The 18,771-nt window shown below is 39.7% G+C and overlaps 1 protein-coding gene across 5 annotated transcripts in view; it reads right to left on the bottom strand.

The window, feature by feature from the left end:
• The window catches only part of LARP1B (La ribonucleoprotein 1B), a 34,667-nt gene extending 17,110 nt beyond the window's left edge, over positions 1-17,557 (bottom strand). For 3 of the 5 annotated variants that reach the window (XM_068942051.1, XM_068942050.1, XM_068942047.1), the window contains exons 1-7: positions 17,083-17,556; positions 8,910-8,971; positions 7,710-7,769; positions 5,855-6,023; positions 4,231-4,377; positions 2,618-2,761; positions 2,201-2,369 (exon numbers count right to left, since the gene is read on the bottom strand). In XM_068942051.1, the coding sequence (XP_068798152.1) occupies positions 2,201-2,369; positions 2,618-2,761; positions 4,231-4,377; positions 5,855-6,023; positions 7,710-7,769; positions 8,910-8,971; positions 17,083-17,380 (1,049 nt within the window). In that variant the 5' untranslated portion in view covers positions 17,381-17,556. Of the gene's footprint in view, positions 1-2,200; positions 2,370-2,617; positions 2,762-4,230; positions 4,378-5,854; positions 6,024-7,709; positions 7,770-8,909; positions 8,972-17,082 lie in introns of all 5 variants that reach the window. The other 2 variants (XM_068942052.1, XM_068942048.1) reach the window with 2 other exon arrangements.
• Between the last annotated feature and the right edge of the window lie 1,214 nt (positions 17,558-18,771).

The raw sequence follows: 18,771 nt of genomic DNA, 5'->3' as shown, positions 1-18,771 counted from the left end.
TACGCACAAAGAAGAGCCAGCTTCCTTTAAAGAATACTCTACGTAGCGTTCTGAAATGCTGTTTCTCTTCCTCTCCCAGTCCAGAAGATAAACAAGTACAAAAGCCATATACCAACGCTTTACTAATGCTACCTTTACAGTTATTCAGTAAAGGTGAAACCTTTTAATGATTCATCTAGTTAAAAACTTCACAAACAGGAATGGATAATGACTGAATTTGACTCAAACTGCCTCACCTGAAGTCCATCACTCTAGAAAAAGGAATTTGAAAGACCATTAATGATAAATGAAGACAAATCTGAATGCCTGCCCCCCCAGTTGTATTTTTCTCATTTTCCCCAATCTTGTTATTTATTTTTTAAATTGATGCAGACTTGAACGCACAACTAAATCTTATTCTGTTCTGTTTGTTTTTTTAAGAAGATGAGTGCAATAGAGTTCTACCATATGCTATGAATTGAAGAGTTCCTAAGCTCTGAGATACTTTTCAGGCCAACTATTTCAAACTATAATTAACAGCACCGAAGATATTTTAAAGTGTAATACAAGTATTCCTCTTTCCTCACACACCAAGCTGTTCTTTGGGACAAGCATAAACTGCTTGACAGCAGTGTCTTGCTTACTGTCATTACAAATCAGCTCAGCTCGATGCAGTTTCTAAGATTTTTCCTGTTAAGCTGGTCAACAGTTCTAAAATTCATCAATACACTAGGATTCAGAACAATCTTACTTCTCTAACATATCCTCATTTATTTTGGACTCCATAAGGAACTCTGAGAGCTAGCAGTTCTATCTAGCTTTGTTTTGTATATACTTCCTTCTTTAGCATATAAAGTTGGTTTCCCATCACTACTTTTAATGCAATAAAAGAAGTGAATAGATAACAAAACCACCATTTTTTTTTAAAAAAGAACATAAACATTGTGAAGTTATCTTCTAAACCTGCTCAAGAAGATCTCTCTCATGAAAAGCAAACTCCATAATCAAAGTGTCTTAGGAGTCTCCGTCAGATAAGTAACCAATGACTCGGTTTAACCAGCCATGCTAAGTCTTTCATTGACACCTGCCAACCTCTTGTTGCTAAAATAAAATACAAATATAATCAGAAGTCAGATGCGACCAATGCTGTAACTGACATTTTCTCAGCAGAGGGGGACATCATCATGTCCTACCTTAGAAGGTCTGGATTCTACACTGCATGCCCAGAAATCTGGCCAACAGTGGAGTGTCTGTGCTCCTCCCTCACTTGTCTGAGGACAGTGCAGGCCGATTATCCTGACATGGGGGTACATGTCCACTGTCAGGTCTCATAGGGGCCTGGCAGCAAGAGTAACAAAAAAGACTGCAATAGAAGTTTTGAAGTTGATAGCCACATGCCAGATACTTTCTGCCCTTAAAGAGGCTTTTTTCTTCCTTTTGCGTCAACTGTAACAAAAGAAGCAAGAATAAAATAATCAAGTTGCTTTATGGAATACAAGGGCAATAAAAAACCACCACAAAGGCATCACAGAAATGCCATTGCAAGTATAGAAGATGAAACATCTGCCAGTGGTGGAAACTGTCTTTTTCAAATCAGCTAGTGGGTTCCAGGCCCTTTTTGACATGCCTCAGGGTGATTATCACGTCTTCTAGATGTTTTCTCATTCCCTAACAGTGTATATGAGAAAGTAAATATTTCAGATTATTGAAAAATCATGTATCATTGCAAAACTTTCCTCCTTCCGTTAGTTGTTTCAGGTGAAGCACTTTGAAAAACATAAAACTAACAAGACTTGTCAAAGCGAAATCGAGAGCAAATAAGGGAATCCTCTAGCTACATTACCCAGGAAAGAGCTTTACAGGTAAACAGACTAACAGTACTCAGAAACACAAGCATATCCAAATCTCACCCACATGACAACATATAAAGAGGACTAGGTACCATAAATAAAGCAGGTACACGAATTAGAGCCAGACTACAGCACAAGATGCAGAACACCTTCCTTAAAATTTCTGCTTCCCCATCACCCAGTTTTTCCACCTCCACAGTGAATAAATTCAAATAGACATGTAATGGTAACGGTCAAATCAAAAAGTTAAACTGAAGTGTCGTAATCTTCGTCACTATTTGGACGATAAGGATTAAACACTGTTTGAACTAAGTTTTTTATCTTAAATGGATCTCTTCAAAAAATAAATGTACATTAAGCAGTCTACTTACATTTGACGTTTAATATACTCTTTGAGAAGTGCTTCATCCACAGAATACATCTGCACTCCTGTTCCATCATCGTAGTAATACATCATACTAGTGTTAAGCTCAGGTTGAAATGGTTGGTCAGTTCCTTCACCATATAGTTCCTGATAACCAACTGTATATTCAAAGTTTACTTCAAAATAAAGAAGAAAATAGAATAAAAGTGATGAAAAAAATTAAAGTTCAGCATACAAATATTTTAAGATACAAACATGATACATACTACTACTTACTGTTAGAATTCAGCATTCAGTTTCAAAAAACCTCACGTTACTTAACTAAAGTAACAGGATATGTTTTTTGAGACAACTCCTATTTCATGTGTAAACCTTAATAGCAAAAAATTTAAAACTATATTTAATAAGTATCTACTTTGCATACTTCTAGGGTTTCCTCTGCCTCGTCCTCGTCCTCTTCCTCGACCTCTTCCTCTGCCTCTGGAGAATCCTCTAACACTGCCACCTTCACTTCTCACGCTGCACACTTCATCATGATCATCTCTCTTGTCTCTATCACGACGCCAATCTTTAAGACAAAAAAAGCATAATGCTTGCCATTATAATTAAATATCACAGTATAACTAAGTAATCTCATATTTATTCCCAGGTATTAACCATAAAACATTGCACAGAAATGCATGTATCTCCCCTTTTTGGATACTCAGAAAGGCTGAAGGAAATGACACTGCAGAACATGTGATTAACCTCAAAGAGTCCCTCATAGACTACTGTTGTATTTACGCCTCAAATAAGTTTCTGATTTAAACAGCCAATGCTTCCAAGGAGCAGAAGAGTGTTTACATTCTCTCACACTGGAACTCATCTTGAATCACTACAGACTTGAGGCAGAGTTCATTCTACAAGCTTCAATTCATTCAATCATGGAGTTCCCGAGAAACATTCTGGAGAACAGTGATAGGCTCGTAAAAATTCCCAGCTCCCTTTTTATCCCTCACACGTCCAGATCAAATACATGTATCGATATTCCTAAAACAGTACCACAAACAAATCTGATCTCAATAGTGCCCAGCACCGATTTTTATGCTAAGCAAACACTTACATTTTTAATGCATACGGTGACTCTAAAACTGAAATGCAAATACATAAACCAGAAAGAGTTACACACAGACTAAAGTTTCTGCCTTCCGATAAACAGTACTGAGAACGACCAAGGACGTTATTTTCCCATACAGAATTATTCAGAAGCAGGACCAGCTGCTACCCATTCCCCGCTCTGTTGTGCTAGTATAAACTTTTTGTGGGGTCATGCTGAGAAACAAGACCCACAACTGACAGAACTGGTGCAACTAAAAGAAACAACAACATCAGTAGAATTGCCAAAGCAAAACTCAAAGCACAGTTCCATAAGCAATTGCGCTGGTAGCAACAAGCTGTGGGAACAGGAGTAGAGCAAGACAAAGCAGGCATGTTACGAAGGTATTACCAAACCTCCCGTACTGTGAAACCACGGCCCAAGGCTCGGTGGGCAGCTATGAGGAGAAAAATATAAGGCTCTGGTTCAGAGCATCAGCGCACACGATAAAGACAGAGCGTTCCCAAGTTCAGTTACTCAGCAGAATCAAGGATCAAGACACTACAGCTCTGATGAATTCGCTAAGAGGTTCAAAAAAATCTGATAGTAAGTACTTAAACAAAGTTTTCCAATTGAACATTTATTTATTAAACTACAACACAATTTATTTATTTTAATATGTAGATCATTGGCAAATACCAACACTAGCTTTTCTGGCATTGGCAAAGTCAAGTTCCAACATGAACAACCAATTCTAATGTCTATTCATGTGATATTAGTCATGGGAAAGGGGCGGGGGTGGAGCAGGGAAGGAAGAGCATCATAGCAGTTTGAGCATATCTACTGCTTTGAGTCCCTACTACTGCTTTGTTTGAACATTAGAGTCAGCTCAATAAATAAGTTGTAAGTTACCCTTCATTTGCCACAATTCAGAAGAACCAAAGAGACTGAAAACTACTTACTTCTCATCTCATTACGTCTGTTGTTATGAGATATTATTAACTTGTTTGTTTCTAGCTGAGATCTTGAGCTAGTTCGAAAGCTTGGTCTTTCTTGACTATCTGGCTTTACATCATCCAAATGAAGTGGCAACCATTTCTGCTTGTTACCTTAAAAAGTTAAAATATTGCTCTTAACTATAGTACTGCTTGAGGCTTCAACTCTCTAAAAGATTCCATATAATTCTTCTAAAACTTCTAAAAGTTCATTTCAAAAAGTTTTAGAAACTGGGAGAAGCTTAACATTAGAATTTTAAGATATCATAAATGACTAAACAATAATAAATGCAGTAAACAAAAACTTCTCAAACTGAAAGATGACTTTACCTGAGCTTTACATACACTAAATGAAGGTGAGCTTTTTCATTTTAATGTATTTCCAAATGTAAGCTCCATTACCAGGAATTTACAGCCACGTAAGTGTCAAAAAAAATATATATATATATATATATATATATACATACACACAGAGTAAATTCATTACTTACACAAATCTCACATCCTGCATATGGAACGTAAAGGTGAAAATCAACATACCAGATTAACCACTGAAATAAGGATTTCAACCACAGACCATGAACATTTTCCTGCAAACTCATTTAGTGGTACAATATTTTTATCTCAAGATACTTGGATTAAATCCATTCCTCTGCATCAAAAACAATTATCAAAGCTCTATTTTATTGTAGGCTGACCTAAAATATCTACTGACCGTAAGCTTAATGATGATGCTTGCTATTCTATACTTGATAGTTATTGTATACACTTGATATACTTTTTGTAGTTATGAAATACAAACAAATACATAAAATGTTATCCACAGCGGGAGAAAAAACAGCTTATTAAAATTTGCTTTTAAATTTCAACCTAGATCGAAAAAATTAAAAGATACACTGATTAAGCAATAAAGGATTTTTCTTTAAACAAACCAATAGCAAGATTAACAAATTTAAACAAAGATCTTCAGTACCTGAAGAAATACGGGCAGGGAAATGCGAAACAAACAGCCGATGGCAGCTGTATCTTAAACTATCCGGCCTCCTCAAGTTCACTGACCAAATTAGAAACAAAGTTTGATTCTTATTTTTAACATGATAGATTGGATAAGGAGGAAATGAAGAACTTAATTGTCAAGAGATCTCTTTAGTTGTCAAGAGATCTCTTTAATGTGCAAGTTAATAGTAAAATATTAAAACTAAAATGACAACACAGTAACAAAAATACGCTTTAAAAACCTTAAATGAACATAGTGCAATTTCTTTAGTAGAATAAAGACGTGGTTTGAACCATCAAACCACATAGAGTAATGGTTTGAACTACAATGCTCAATTTTTCCAGGGTTTGTCTGTCAGAGCTCCGCATCACATCAGTAGAACATGAGCTGCTTTTTCCCCCAGAACTTCCTATGTGATTAAATACAACACACAAAAACCTGAGAAAAGCAGCCAGTTTTAAGCTTCCCGATACAAAATAATATATCCTGAAAATGAAAAATGGAAAACAAAAAATTTCATCAAGTCATTCAACTGGAATTAACATAATTGTAACAGTGCTGTAGTACTGCACTGTACATAGCACCCAGACTTACCTTTTTTCCTTTGGTTGTTAGTTTGAGCTTCGTCTTCACTAATACTGTCTCCTGGACCATCTGGCTTTGCCTCCAGGTTGTCTTTGATTTCATTACTGCTTTTTCTTTCTGATTTCTCCTCCTTTTCTTTTCTGTTTGCTGGCTTCTTACTGTGGTTTATGGTCTTACACTGCAAAAGGTGCTGATAATTATTTGACTGTATTGCTGATGGCAGCAAAAGCTGCAAAGTTCCTTTACCTATTAAAACGCCTTTATTATTTAGCTGTTCTCAACCTCTTCAAGAGGGTGAGTTTTCAGAACTGTGTTGCTTTTTAAAGTCTCAATTTAAATATTTCTATTTTCTACTTGTTCTGCAAGATTATGGAAAAGAATTCCTCCAGTAAAAAAAAAAGTCTTTTTTAACTGAACATGCAGAATTGCAGGATACACAATAATTATATTTTAAAATATAAAATAAATTTCTAGGAAAGAAAAGAATATTAGTAACTGTTCAGACTTACTATCTTTAAAAAGCTTTTCCATTAAATCAGAACAAGAACCAAAGATCAGAAAATGCAGAGGTGTATGTCTACTGATTTTTTTAATTGTTATTATATGGAATTTACTGATTGCCTTGGAGTAGTGAGTGCCAGCATCCTGAAGATTATTACTTCTTGGAAATTCAGCAGGATAACAGGTTTCAAAGAAGAAAAAACGAAGAGCATTTTAGATGAACAGTGGAAGACTTTGTTTGGATTGGATATAATATCTACCTGCAAAATTAAGTTTTGCAGACATTTCTGCCAAACAGAAAGACTTCTGTGTTGTGGAGACTGCTTTGACCATGCTAGAATATATACAGTGGGTACTGCAGTACTATGCCATAATTAAGCTGAATGCAAAACCTTCCCTAGACAAAACAATTGAGATTAAATATAAACTACATTATCATTTGGTGCAACAGGCTCTACAGGAATTTGTGTACTGTAATTTTCACATACATAGGCCAACAAAAGGTTATTTAACATCTATGCAATACAATCGAGACCACGTGGTAAAGCAAACAATCTGGGAAAAAAAAAAGTAATATTGTTAGGGAAGACTTTTTCAGACAGAGACCACCACATATGTACGTTCTTATGGAACATTATATATGCATTTCAGCCACTCTGATTAGTACTGTACACCCAAATGTTGAACACCTGTTGAACCCAAATCTGGGTTTCCTCACCAAGAAAATGATCAAAACGTAACAGGGATGCTGTTGGAACTGAAACAAAGACTGAAATGACACCACATAGGTTGCAGTAATCTGCGCTTTGAAGGTTTTTTTGTTTTTTGTTTTTTTTTAAACTAACATAGCATAAAACAGGTGTAATATATTGAGCTCTGATCACCTGAGATAAGGTAAAAGAAGAGAATTTGAAGGAATAGGTATTAGCTAAAGATCCAGAGAGGGGAAAAAGGAACAGGGATGGAGTAAGGACAACTCCCGGCACGGCTTTGCAGTAAGCGTTCCAAGCCACAAAGGAGCACAGCAGGTTCACAGTCCCAAAGGTTACAGCCCCTCTAGCCTATGCACCAACTTCCCAAAGAGTGGGAAAGGGAAATACTAGTTTTAAAATGGTGGAATAAATATTCCACCTTTTTATCTACACATCCATAAACACCACTTATGGTAAACTCTGTGGGTGGTGGGGGGAGGACTCAGAAATTCTCAGATCAGTACAGTTAATCACAGACCTGTATTGTGAATTAGCAGCAGCATTTCTGCTGAAATCCCAGAACCACCAAAGCGCACTCTTTGGGGAAATGGATTAAGCAGAAGAGTCAACTTGATTAAAAAAATACATTATTGAAGATAAAGTACACTTACTTCATTGTTCGCTGTTTCACTTGGTGTTGGCCAATTTGTGATATCATTGAAATCACCAGCCTGCAAAGATGATAAACAGCTTATAACAGTTACTAGATTTAATTTATTTTTAATGCATGGATGAGATCTGTCATGACTCATGGCAAGACTATGCTTCCGAACAGAACTGCTAGAAGTAGCAATTTTTAAAATTGATAAATAGGATAGAAATCAAGTATAGCATCATTTTTAAACAGAAAATGATTAACTGTAGAAACAAATATTCATTGTAGTTGCTTCCAAAGCAAGGTCCAACAACTTATGTTCTGAAGACAGTCTTACCTAGCTTGTAATTACTTCAACTGTCTAAAGAACGCCTTCATGAAGAATTTAAGTGAGCGTAACCATAAAAAGACGATGAGAAAGCAAAACATTCTACATTCTATTATTAAAATAAACTAATAGAACAGATACTTATGACTTAAGTACACACAGAACAATTTTCAGACCAAATACAGTCTTGCATGTTACTTCCTATGCAATTTAAAGGTATTGGCCCCTTTCAAAGTCATTCAGCTTTTGAGAGAGCTTTGACCAGTAATTAGACCTAAGAAGGGGTAGATCTGAAAAGGGGTGTCTGTACAAAGTTTTAGAAACTTAATTTTTCAGTAGAAGGAACTAGTGTCTCCTGTCTTCACAAGCATGATTTTTATAACAGAATATAAGGCGTGTACATCACTTGCATAATTTGTAAATAGATTTCTAAAACCAATTTAGCATCACTTCTGCTCACAAGTGCTAGAGTTCCTGTGTAACCCCTTCACATTTTTATATAACCCAAATGCTTTTTGTTAAAAAGTGCCTTTCCTTACCTCCCTATACATATATCACTTTACCTTTCCTCCTAATTTTAAACTTCCCTTTTTTTTTTTTGTTTTCCTCCGTCTTCAAAATTAACCATCACCAAGGCAGAATATAACACTTCTCATTTTAACTTCAAAATAACTTGCTACATTTGAACTTTAATAATATCACCCATTATTAAATGGCTCAACCCATTTACCACAGTCAACATTTACAATCAAAAATATTCCTTTGAAATTATTTCATTTTCCTACTGTATTATCAGCACAGTTAAACGCCAGTTCAGATTAACTGGGATGTCTAACACATTCAGCCTGGCAACTCATAGCTAAACGTCCTTTTCTGGTAAATACAAACCTTGCTGCATTTCCTCGCCCTAGGTTTCCCCGCTTTTACAACTTTAGTGGAATTCTGTAGTTCTGAAAAGGAAGAAAAATATTTTCACAAAAAGAAGGGGACTGCATTTAAAAAACACTTAAACAATGCTATTTATCTGTCATATAATACTAAGGCTTTTTTGTGGCCTTGGTATTGAAGCCATTGAACGTTAATGACCATTGAAGTCAATTATTCTAAGAATATTTCCATACAATAACTTATACTGCACAACACTGGAAACCATGCATTCAAAACGTGTGCAAGTATCTTCAAAATTAGGTGTACAGGATACTGTATAACGCTATATTTAAGCATTTGCTCAGCTGTAAGCTCAAGACTGTCTCAAAATGCTGGCATTTTATCCTAAGAATTAACAAAGAAAAGGAGGACCTGAAACATGTAGGAAGCAGTTACCCTGTAAAAAGCTATATTTAGAACACAGCATTCATTTATGAAACCTGTCATTAAGCAAGCATGAAAAAAACTATAGAAACAATTATATATTCATAATTCCTAGCACTTCCATTTAAAAGCAATCAGTCAAATGCAAAAGGAAACTTAGCCATATCACCTATAATCAAGTCAAATCAGTGAAACAATTAAAAGGAAAGGTAAAAAAAGAAAATCGTAGAAACTACATTAAGAATACGTTTTAATGCTCAGATTCAGCAAGGCACAAGAACTGCTTATCATAAACATGAGCAATTGCAATGATGTTGGCACTCGCATACGTTTTCAGGACCTTTCTGAGCCAAGACCTGAACTGCTTAAAATGATCCTGTCTGACCTCCTGAGTAGCAGAGGCCTGTATATTTCAAGTGGTATTATCTGCAAGATATTAACCAAATACTTGGAAAGAACTACTTCTCTCATATTCAGCAACATTATTTGACCTAATCATCTATGGTTGACTACTGTGGGTGGTTTTTTTTTTTTTTTTTTTGAAGATAAGAGTCTATTTCAAGTCACTGTGTCTTTTTCACACATGGGCAAATTACCCTTCTGTACATGAAGCTGAATTTGGTTTTCTTATTCTGTATAATTTTTCCCTACCCATCTAATTGTGTTGTAGGTTTTGCATTAGGAGTTATAAACAACAAACAAAAAACAAAAAAAACCCAGAAGAAAATCAGCCAGTATTAGGCAATTTGTCCTGGAGATTTTAATTTAGAATTTAGACAGACGAATCCACCTTTTAACTTCCCCTGGTAAGCTAGAGCAGCTGTCTTAGTTTTGTTCTCATAACACACATTTTCAAAGACAAATAGTCACAGCCCTTCCCAGAAAATCTCTTACTCCATTTCTTATTGAAAGACAAGCTAAAAATGTTAGACATGAGTAAAATCACTACTGAATTATTATTTCATGCAGGGATAACATCACCTCCTCACCCTTATCTCTCTTCACATCCAGTGACTTCACTAATCTTCCTTATCATAGCTTCACACTGGGAACTCCACCCTCATGCCCTACAGCGATTCTAAAAACCCCTCCAGGCTGCTTCCTGGAATATCCTGTGTATGCTGTAAGCATGAACGAGCGTATAGTCCATGTTTTACTGTAAGTTACATTAATACAGCTAGATACAATTTACACATAAGATATGTGAATTCAGTTTACCAAAGTACCCTGATCAACTTGCGACCACTGCCACATCATTTGCCACATCTTTTTTTTTTTCTCCAAATGGATTCCTACAGACGTGCTTTTTATTTAAAGCAAACAAACAAACCTCCTCACCTCCTCTTCCTTGTTATTCAGTCTCAATTAACTTTAGATGGAGAGCTATCATTCTACTTATTTGAATGCATATCGACTCTGTAATACTAATTTGTGTTTCATTCAATACTAAACTGTCTTAATGAAGTACAACAGAAACAGCTGCAGACACGGGGTATCGAACAAATGTGTAAATTTTTCCAATCATGATACTGGTAATTGTCTGTTAGGCTATACCACCTATACTATTTTTCCTCCAAAATTCTGTAAACAGGCATCTCTCTTCAGCTATTTGGTTATCTTATTGAGAGCCCTTTTCCATCTCACAGCACTCTTACTTAAATAGCTAACGAAGGACTGCTTTACCAGACCTTCCACTCCATATCTCACCAGGGCATAGCAGGGGATTTTAAAGGAGAGAGGAAAATTAAAAAAAAAAAAAAAAAAAAAAAAGACTTAGTCGGGGGATATTATTCAAGACAGCAGTACAGGTTATCTGAATCAAGTGGAATGAAACCTAACTTGTTTTAAAGAATCTCTCCTACCTGTTTACAAATTTCACATGTACTAATGTAAGCTTAAAAGATGCATTTGCACACTGAATGAAAGGAAAATAAACGTTAGGCAACACAATGTCTAGCTGATGATGCCCTTTCTCAACTAAAAGGCCAGTGATCTCATCCCGCTCTGTGCTTCCCTAACTGAAACAACTCCACAAAGTTTCTGGTCTTCCAGAAGAACTGCCTTCAAAACCAAATTTAACTGATCTTTCCTAAGTGGCTTTCTACGGCTTATCACGCGCGAGTCAGATTTTAGCAGCAAGCATGAAAGGGAAGATAAAGCAAAAAAGAAAAAGGGTGGGAGAGTAAAAGAACAGGACATCAGAAAAAGTAAAGGTTTTACTCAGATGAAGTCTGTTACATTGTTATAAACAAGACCATAGCCAAGGTCCACACAAACCTCATTCTAGAGTGCATTTAGATACCAGTTAGTATTATTCCAGTCTTCAGTTTTGGCATAACAGTACAGAATACCTGGAAATGGTATCTTTAGTTTATTGCTACAGCAGAAAACCCTTGAAAATAAACTGTTCAAATTATTGTTGATTTCAACCTAACTACAGTAAAATGATTTGCCTCAATTTATCAGCTCACATGCTACTAGGTAACCCATTTACTAACAGCAAAATACGTTGATGTAAGATTTCAAGTTATCTTCGATTACTTTACTTGTTGGGTCTTGGTTGACTTTTGAGGGGGCAGAAAAACAAAGGGCAAGCAAGTTTAAATGCCAATGATCATCTTTCATCACTGAATTACAGTGAAGATGTTGCCCACATGAAAACAGGAAGCCATATTAATACAGTTCTTCCAAGTCTCTTAATACACCTCATCCTACCAGAAGATATTTTCTGCAGAAAGATATGGATCTGCAGACATGCCCACTGCAATATTTCGAGCCATATGGGACAAGAGTTCTTAAAAAGGCAAGGTGAATTCTGGAACAAGCGAAAGGGCAGCAATCCTCAGGGACAACGACACCAGAAAAGGAACCGTGGGACAGCATGCTGTACAGGGAGAAGCAAAGTTTGTACATAAAAATGTATCACCAAATACCAGCCAGATTGCATTTTCAGTAACAGCACTACAGAGTATACTATTCAATACTTCAATTCAGAAAACATTATTTGAAGTTGTGAAAACATCAAGTCAGCAAATCAGTATTTCAGATTTCCTCTGGAAATTAATGTCTATTAATTACACTAAAATTCCTCTAAAATTAATGTCTATTAATAAGAGGGAGAATATATTCTCATTTCGATACACGTTTTATATTGTAATGATTTCTAGACAACATTCAAGTTTTCTTTTTCATTTAGACTGCACATTTATTTACTTCAGTACAGAAATAACATGCCAAAAACACCAGAAGTGCTCCATGAGGGGAGGGTTACTCCAGTTTTGGCTACTGGCAAAATAGCTCTTCAAATTGTCAGTAGAACATGTTTGTTACAGTTGTAGAAAACTTTCCTTCCATTCCTTAATCTGAAATTTCATGACATAAATTTTTAAATAAGGTGAGCTATGCATAAATCTATTGTTTTAACAGACAAATGCAAAAGTCTCACCAAAAATACTCCCTTGGAATATACGATAATTTAAATGTAGATCATGGTTTTATGATGCAAGCATTCTGGGAAATAAATCAAACAGTAACATATGCTGTCGTAATTTCCTATAACAGTTGTAGCAGTTTATAGCAAAACTGCATTAGGTTGACCAACATCTTGAATAACTCAACCGAGGTACCGAGTTACTTCACCTGCATCCTTCCAAATATTTCCATTCAGAAACAGTCGTTCAATGTTTCAAGCACTGAACAATAAGTAGGACAAAAAAATATATAAGATTATTATGTTATGTGTGTGTGTATATATATATTATATATTTAGCTACTTAATAGAAAGCTACAACCCGCAACTCAATTTCTACAAAAGCTTTCATGGCACGTGCTAGAGCATACTGAGCTGGCAATGTATCTCACACTCTGGACAGCAGGATGGATTTCTCTCTCATATCTTCAATTTAGAAATCACAGGAAAGTACTATCAAAACTATAGTACACTGGTATACGTTGTATTATGCATTTAAAATACAGATAGCCGATTTGTAAAGCATATGTTTTTAATCTATTCAGGGCTGAGGTAATTGCCAATGTCTTCCCTTTTGATAATTCTTAACAACAAAAAAAAAAAGCTGCTATTTAGACATTCAGTGAATTCATAAGAATGCATGACAATAACTGCATTAAATTCGGTGAAGTAAGACAAACTGAACACAATATAAAAGACTGAAGTGTGCAGTAACCTTAATTAACTACATCATTCAAGCACGCAAGGAAGCAAGCCCATTTTAACCACTGGAAAAGCATGGATATTTACTCCATTGAATACTTTCGTAAGTTTCATAAACTATTTTTGAATAATAAACTAATGCATCACTAGAGACCAATGTCAGCTATATAAATCACATGAAGACTAGAGAACATCTCATCTAGACGCCCTTTTGCAAGTTCACAGAAAGGGCAGCACCTTAGATTTCATCAAAGAGGTAGGAGAACTTCTGTAATGGAATTATTTCAACAATTTCATACTGAGCATGTTATTTATATAGGGGAAGGATAACTAACCTTGACTGAGAGCCCAGCAATGACATTTAGCTAAGGAAAAACAGACTCAAAGGGAAGGAATAGAGGAATAACACTGATTGTTACACAGCCTCTGTATGTACACATCTTGCTGGCTCAATTAAAAAGAAAAGCTCATCTCGTCACTATGTAAAAAGTGATTACACAAAAAAATCATATAGAACTCCTTGGTAACCATTCCTCTCTGAACCATACAACTTCAATTTGAAAAACTGAAAAATTACTGTAATATTCTATTAAGCTAGGCACTACTGGGAAAGGTGGGAGGAGAAGCACCACCTTTAATCATTAGAGAGGCTACGCTAAAGCTAACTTGCTGTGTTCCGGATCACTGTGATTAGATAGAAGCCTAATAATTTCACTTGCAATTCCATACTGCTACAAGTCTTCATTCAATAACTGCAGATCAGAACGTAGAGTAGCTGTGTAATTCTGAAGTTAGATTATTCTATTTAAAAGAAAGAATTTTAATAAAAAGCTTACTCCAAAATATTAAATTGTATTAACAAACATAAAACTATGTTAAAGCAGCATGAAAAATTCAGATGTTTACATGCTGGGTTTACTGTAACAGTATCGATGCCTACTAACACATGAGAAAAAAAGTAGTTATTAACAATGCTTGTGACAGAATTTCTCTCTCCAAGATAGAATGGTAAAGCTTTTCATGTTACTTTTTTTTTTTTTTTTTCATTCTAGTGTCAGGTGACTTTAATAGTTTCTTTCAAAGACAAGAGGCGGTTTTGCTTCCAATATAAATGAAAGTCACATTTATTTAAGGGTCAAAAGATGACTGAACGGAAGCAGCTTCTCAAGTGTGTAACTCACTGAACATACCATACATACATGTGTCAGGAAAGTTTCAACAAATTAAGCCAAGATCAACAAGTAAAACAGGATTAAATCACTGCTTCGATGTGAGATTCTTTTACATTTTACCATCTCCTTTATGGACAGTTTTACATTCCACTCCAGCTCTATTACTGCTCATCTACTTACTATTTCACATGACTCATTTTCATACTATTGCAGCCATAAGGACCCAATATGACTGATTTCGCTTTGCCAATACACAATTAGCTATTTGAAAATACGTCTCTTTTTGCAAAGGGAGGCACATGGCAATTCCTTCTTTCCAACAGCCAGGAAAGACTACCTGCTTTTTGTTTTAGACGGGCAAGAGCGGTGGCTCATTTGTGGTGCTTTCAGTGGTGGATGAAGCAAAATACATACCTTGATGTGTTCTTCACTGATGTCTTTAGAAGCAAAAAGTCTCCTATATTTGCTATATCATACACTTGCCTCTGAAAAAGATGTTCCACTGCAACTACTCAACTAATCTTAATTCGACAAAACAGTAAGTGCAACCTTTATAAACGTGAAAAACAATTTAAAGTTCTCTGAAACCATCAAATTAAGCATATAACATACACAGTGTATGAACTCACTGTCTTTGTTCTCTCTTCTCCTTCCTTCAATGGCTATTCTTGTGTTTTGTGCAAAAGTATTAAGTGAAGTATTTTCAGCTAGGCCTGGCTAGGGCTGTGAGGTACTAACGCAACAAAAATAAGTTTTCTCAATCCTTCTGACGTACCAGTATTGTTACTGCCAAAGCAAGCGAGCAACCCAAATGAGTGAGAAGTTTTCTTTCATGTATGGACAAGACTGCAAGCTGCTGCCCGGTAAGCCAGGTTGTAGAAGCGACGCATAAATGGATAACTACGAGCATGTGAGTACACACAAACAAAACAGATAAAGACAGCTATATATAGAGTGTTGCCAAAAAGTTGGATCTTCAACTAAGATCTTCTGTTCTTGAGAACGGTATTCTGTTTTCTCTGCTTGCAAAATACAACTACTTGAACTATAAATATAGGTAATTTGCTTTGTGAAGGAAGTACACGTTTAATTCAAGGATAAAAGTGACTGTCAGATCACAAAAAGATTTGTTAGGTGCTTTCAGGAGCAAGCGCTGAAATTGAAATTCTCAGAAAACACAAGCTGAAATATGTATTTTGAGGTCAGTGGTTTGCTTCTAGCCAAGAACCATACGCTAAAAATTCACTAATTTCTAGCAGCTCTTTACTAGCCAAAGTACATGGCTTGGTAACTTGAAGTCAGGTCTTTAATGACTACTTTTGCAAAGCAATCTATTGAGGCAGTACTGAGTATATGAAGTAACTTTACCATACATGTAGTGGTGATTAAGGGCCAGAAAACTACACCGTGGCCACCCTCACTGTACCTATTTCCACTCAAACGGTTCAAATCCTCACAGCAAGCAAACTAACTGATTTGGTTAACATTTAAGACCTCTGACACGTAAATCTTTCGAAAAGTAAAGCTAAGCAACAGATTTTACAGAGGGTCTTGGCATATTATTAGGTCAAAAAAAATCTATAACAAAACAAACGGGATTAGCGGTATTTCTAAATAAAAGTAAAGGAAAACAAGTAGCTTAACGGTGTTATTTCGGTAGTAGCGCAACCCGGAGCCAGGCAGCGGGCCGCGCTCGCCGTAATCTGCTCCCCACCAGGGGTAAGTAACCAACTGCAACTCCCAGGAGCCGCGCGGCGAACATGCTGCCATCAGCACATTTCCTCGCTTACCCTAATTCACTCTGACAGTAACTCCTTCCCCGCTAAAATAACTCTTCGTTCGCCGCACCGGTAACTTATGTAACCGCGGCGCCCAGGCGGCACGGGACACCGCCGCGGCCCGCACCCCACGGCGCTGGGGGGCCGAGGGGGAGCCAGGGGTCGTGCCCCACGGAGGGCTCGTCCCCTGCCCAGGGGACGGGGCGGCGCGGAGCGGGGCCGGGGCCGCCGCCGCGTCGCCTCTCGGCGGCTCCCCCGCGGCGACGAGAACAAATCGCCTCCGTCTTAACCGTCCGTCTCAACCGTCCGTTAACCGCCGCCGCCGCCGCCCCCCTCCCCCGCCGGCCGCGAGTAAAGGACACGGCCAGACCACACCTCTTCACGCTCATTTTCTTAATCTGCCCATGTATGTAAAAAGCCAGCGTGTGCTCTCGGGTCGGCTCCTTGAAATAAATACCGCGGGCAGACGAGGACCGACCGCGGCAACACCAGGAAGGAAAAGCCGGGGGGGGGGGGGGGGGGAGGGGAGTTTAAGAGACACGCGTTCCCCCTAGACACGCGTCGTTGTTTCCCGATAAATACCAAAACCAGAACCCGAACAGGCCACCGCCCGCGGCCGCCCCGCACACCTGGGTCCTGTAGGATGAACTGGCCGTCGGCCACGGGCGGCGACAGGTCGTCCTGAGTGGGTCTGCGCCGCGTCCAAGGGTTCTCCTTCGGCGGCGGGGCTTCCAGCACCAGCCAGGGCCGCCTCTCCTCCTGCCGCTCCTCCGCGGCCTCCTTGCCGCGGGGCGAGCCGGGCTCTGGCCGCCGGCTCCCCTCCGAGTCCTGGGGCCGAGCGGGAGCCGGGCCGCCGCCGCCGCCACCGCTCTCGGCGCCCCAGCCTTGCTGCTCAGCGGGCGCCGCGGACACCTGCGCCGCGGACATGCCGCGTCGCCCCCCGCGGGCGGCCCGGAGGGGGAAGGCGCGGGGGCAGCAGCGGGGCGCCGACGCGCCGCGGGGAAGCCAACGCGGGGGACTCGCCTCCTCCCCTCGCCGCCCCGCCCCGTCTCCCGGGGCACCAGGGGATCCCCTGTCAGCTTCCCCGGCCGCCACGCCGCTCCCGCCCCGCGCCGGCCCGCCCTGCCCTCAGCCGCCGCCGCTCATTCAGCGAGCGCCTCCCTCAGAGGCTCCCCCCCCGGCCCGGCCCGCGCAACCGCTGCGGAGGGGGTGAGAGCCAGTCAGCCAGCCGCGCTCCTCGACGCGCCGCCACCGGCAGCGACGGCAGGGCGGGGGCGCTCCCGTCCCCGCTGCGCCTTGGCCGCCCCGGCCCGCGCGGAGGGGGGTGGGGGGGGCGGCGCGGGCGGCGGCGGCCGTAACAGCAAGGCGCAGGGGAGGGGCGGCGGGCGCGGAGGAAGGGGCGGGGCCGGGCCGGGCCTCCGCGCGCTCCCGTGCGTTATGACCTCACAAGGGCGGCGCGAGTCCCTCCCGCCGCCGCGGCCGTTAGAGTGCCGCGGGGCAACGGTCCCCGCCTGCGTCCGTGCAACGGCCGCAGCAAGGGCCGCTGGCACCGTGGCTGAGGCGCAGGCTGCTTCCGCGCCCCGGGGAAGGGGTGGAGGGGAAGGTAGCGCCACCTGCCCAAAAGCGGAGGTTTGAGCCCCTCATTCCTCTTTTTCCTTTCGAAGCAGCAGCACCTGTGTGAGGGCCTCCTCCTAGGTAGCCGAATAAAGGCTCAGCGCTACCGGCGCGCCACCCGGCTGCCTCACGGAGCGAGCTGCCGTTGCTTCTCTCCGACAGCAGCTAACATCACCGAGGGAGGGGTTAATGGGTCCAGGTTGCATATTTTCTTCCAGCACGATTTTGTTTTTTTCCCCCAATTTTTTAAAGGCTGTAATATTCATGAAGTAGCAGTGTTCAGATAATGTATAGAGCACACTGCGTGGAAGTAGGGTTTCTTTCTTTCTCTAAAACGTCGTAGTTTTATTTCAGTCATTAAGCAAGCCCCACCCCCCCTTTTCTCTGGGATGGTTGGTGTGAGCCTGGGCAACACAGGCACAATTTTCATTTTCAAAGTAGACCTTCCTCAGTGGATGTTTTTTACTTTGTTAGATACCCTTTTCTGATTAATGAGTTTGCATTAATTAAAGCCACGTAGGCGTTACCCACACTTTCACAAACAGCATCACAAAGACAACTGGATAGTTGAGGAAGAAAGGAAGAAATACAACTCAAAACGCATGCGGCCCGACACGCAAGTATCTCAGCGCTCATCTCTGCTGCTAAAAAAACACCCATAGCTTTAATTTACAGCAACATGAATGCCTGAATCAGTTAGAAAT

This window comes from Struthio camelus, chromosome 4, assembly GCF_040807025.1.
Source record: "Struthio camelus isolate bStrCam1 chromosome 4, bStrCam1.hap1, whole genome shotgun sequence".
Classification (NCBI taxonomy): Eukaryota; Metazoa; Chordata; class Aves; order Struthioniformes; family Struthionidae; genus Struthio; species Struthio camelus.
This window is presented reverse-complemented; position numbering and strand designations above follow the sequence as displayed.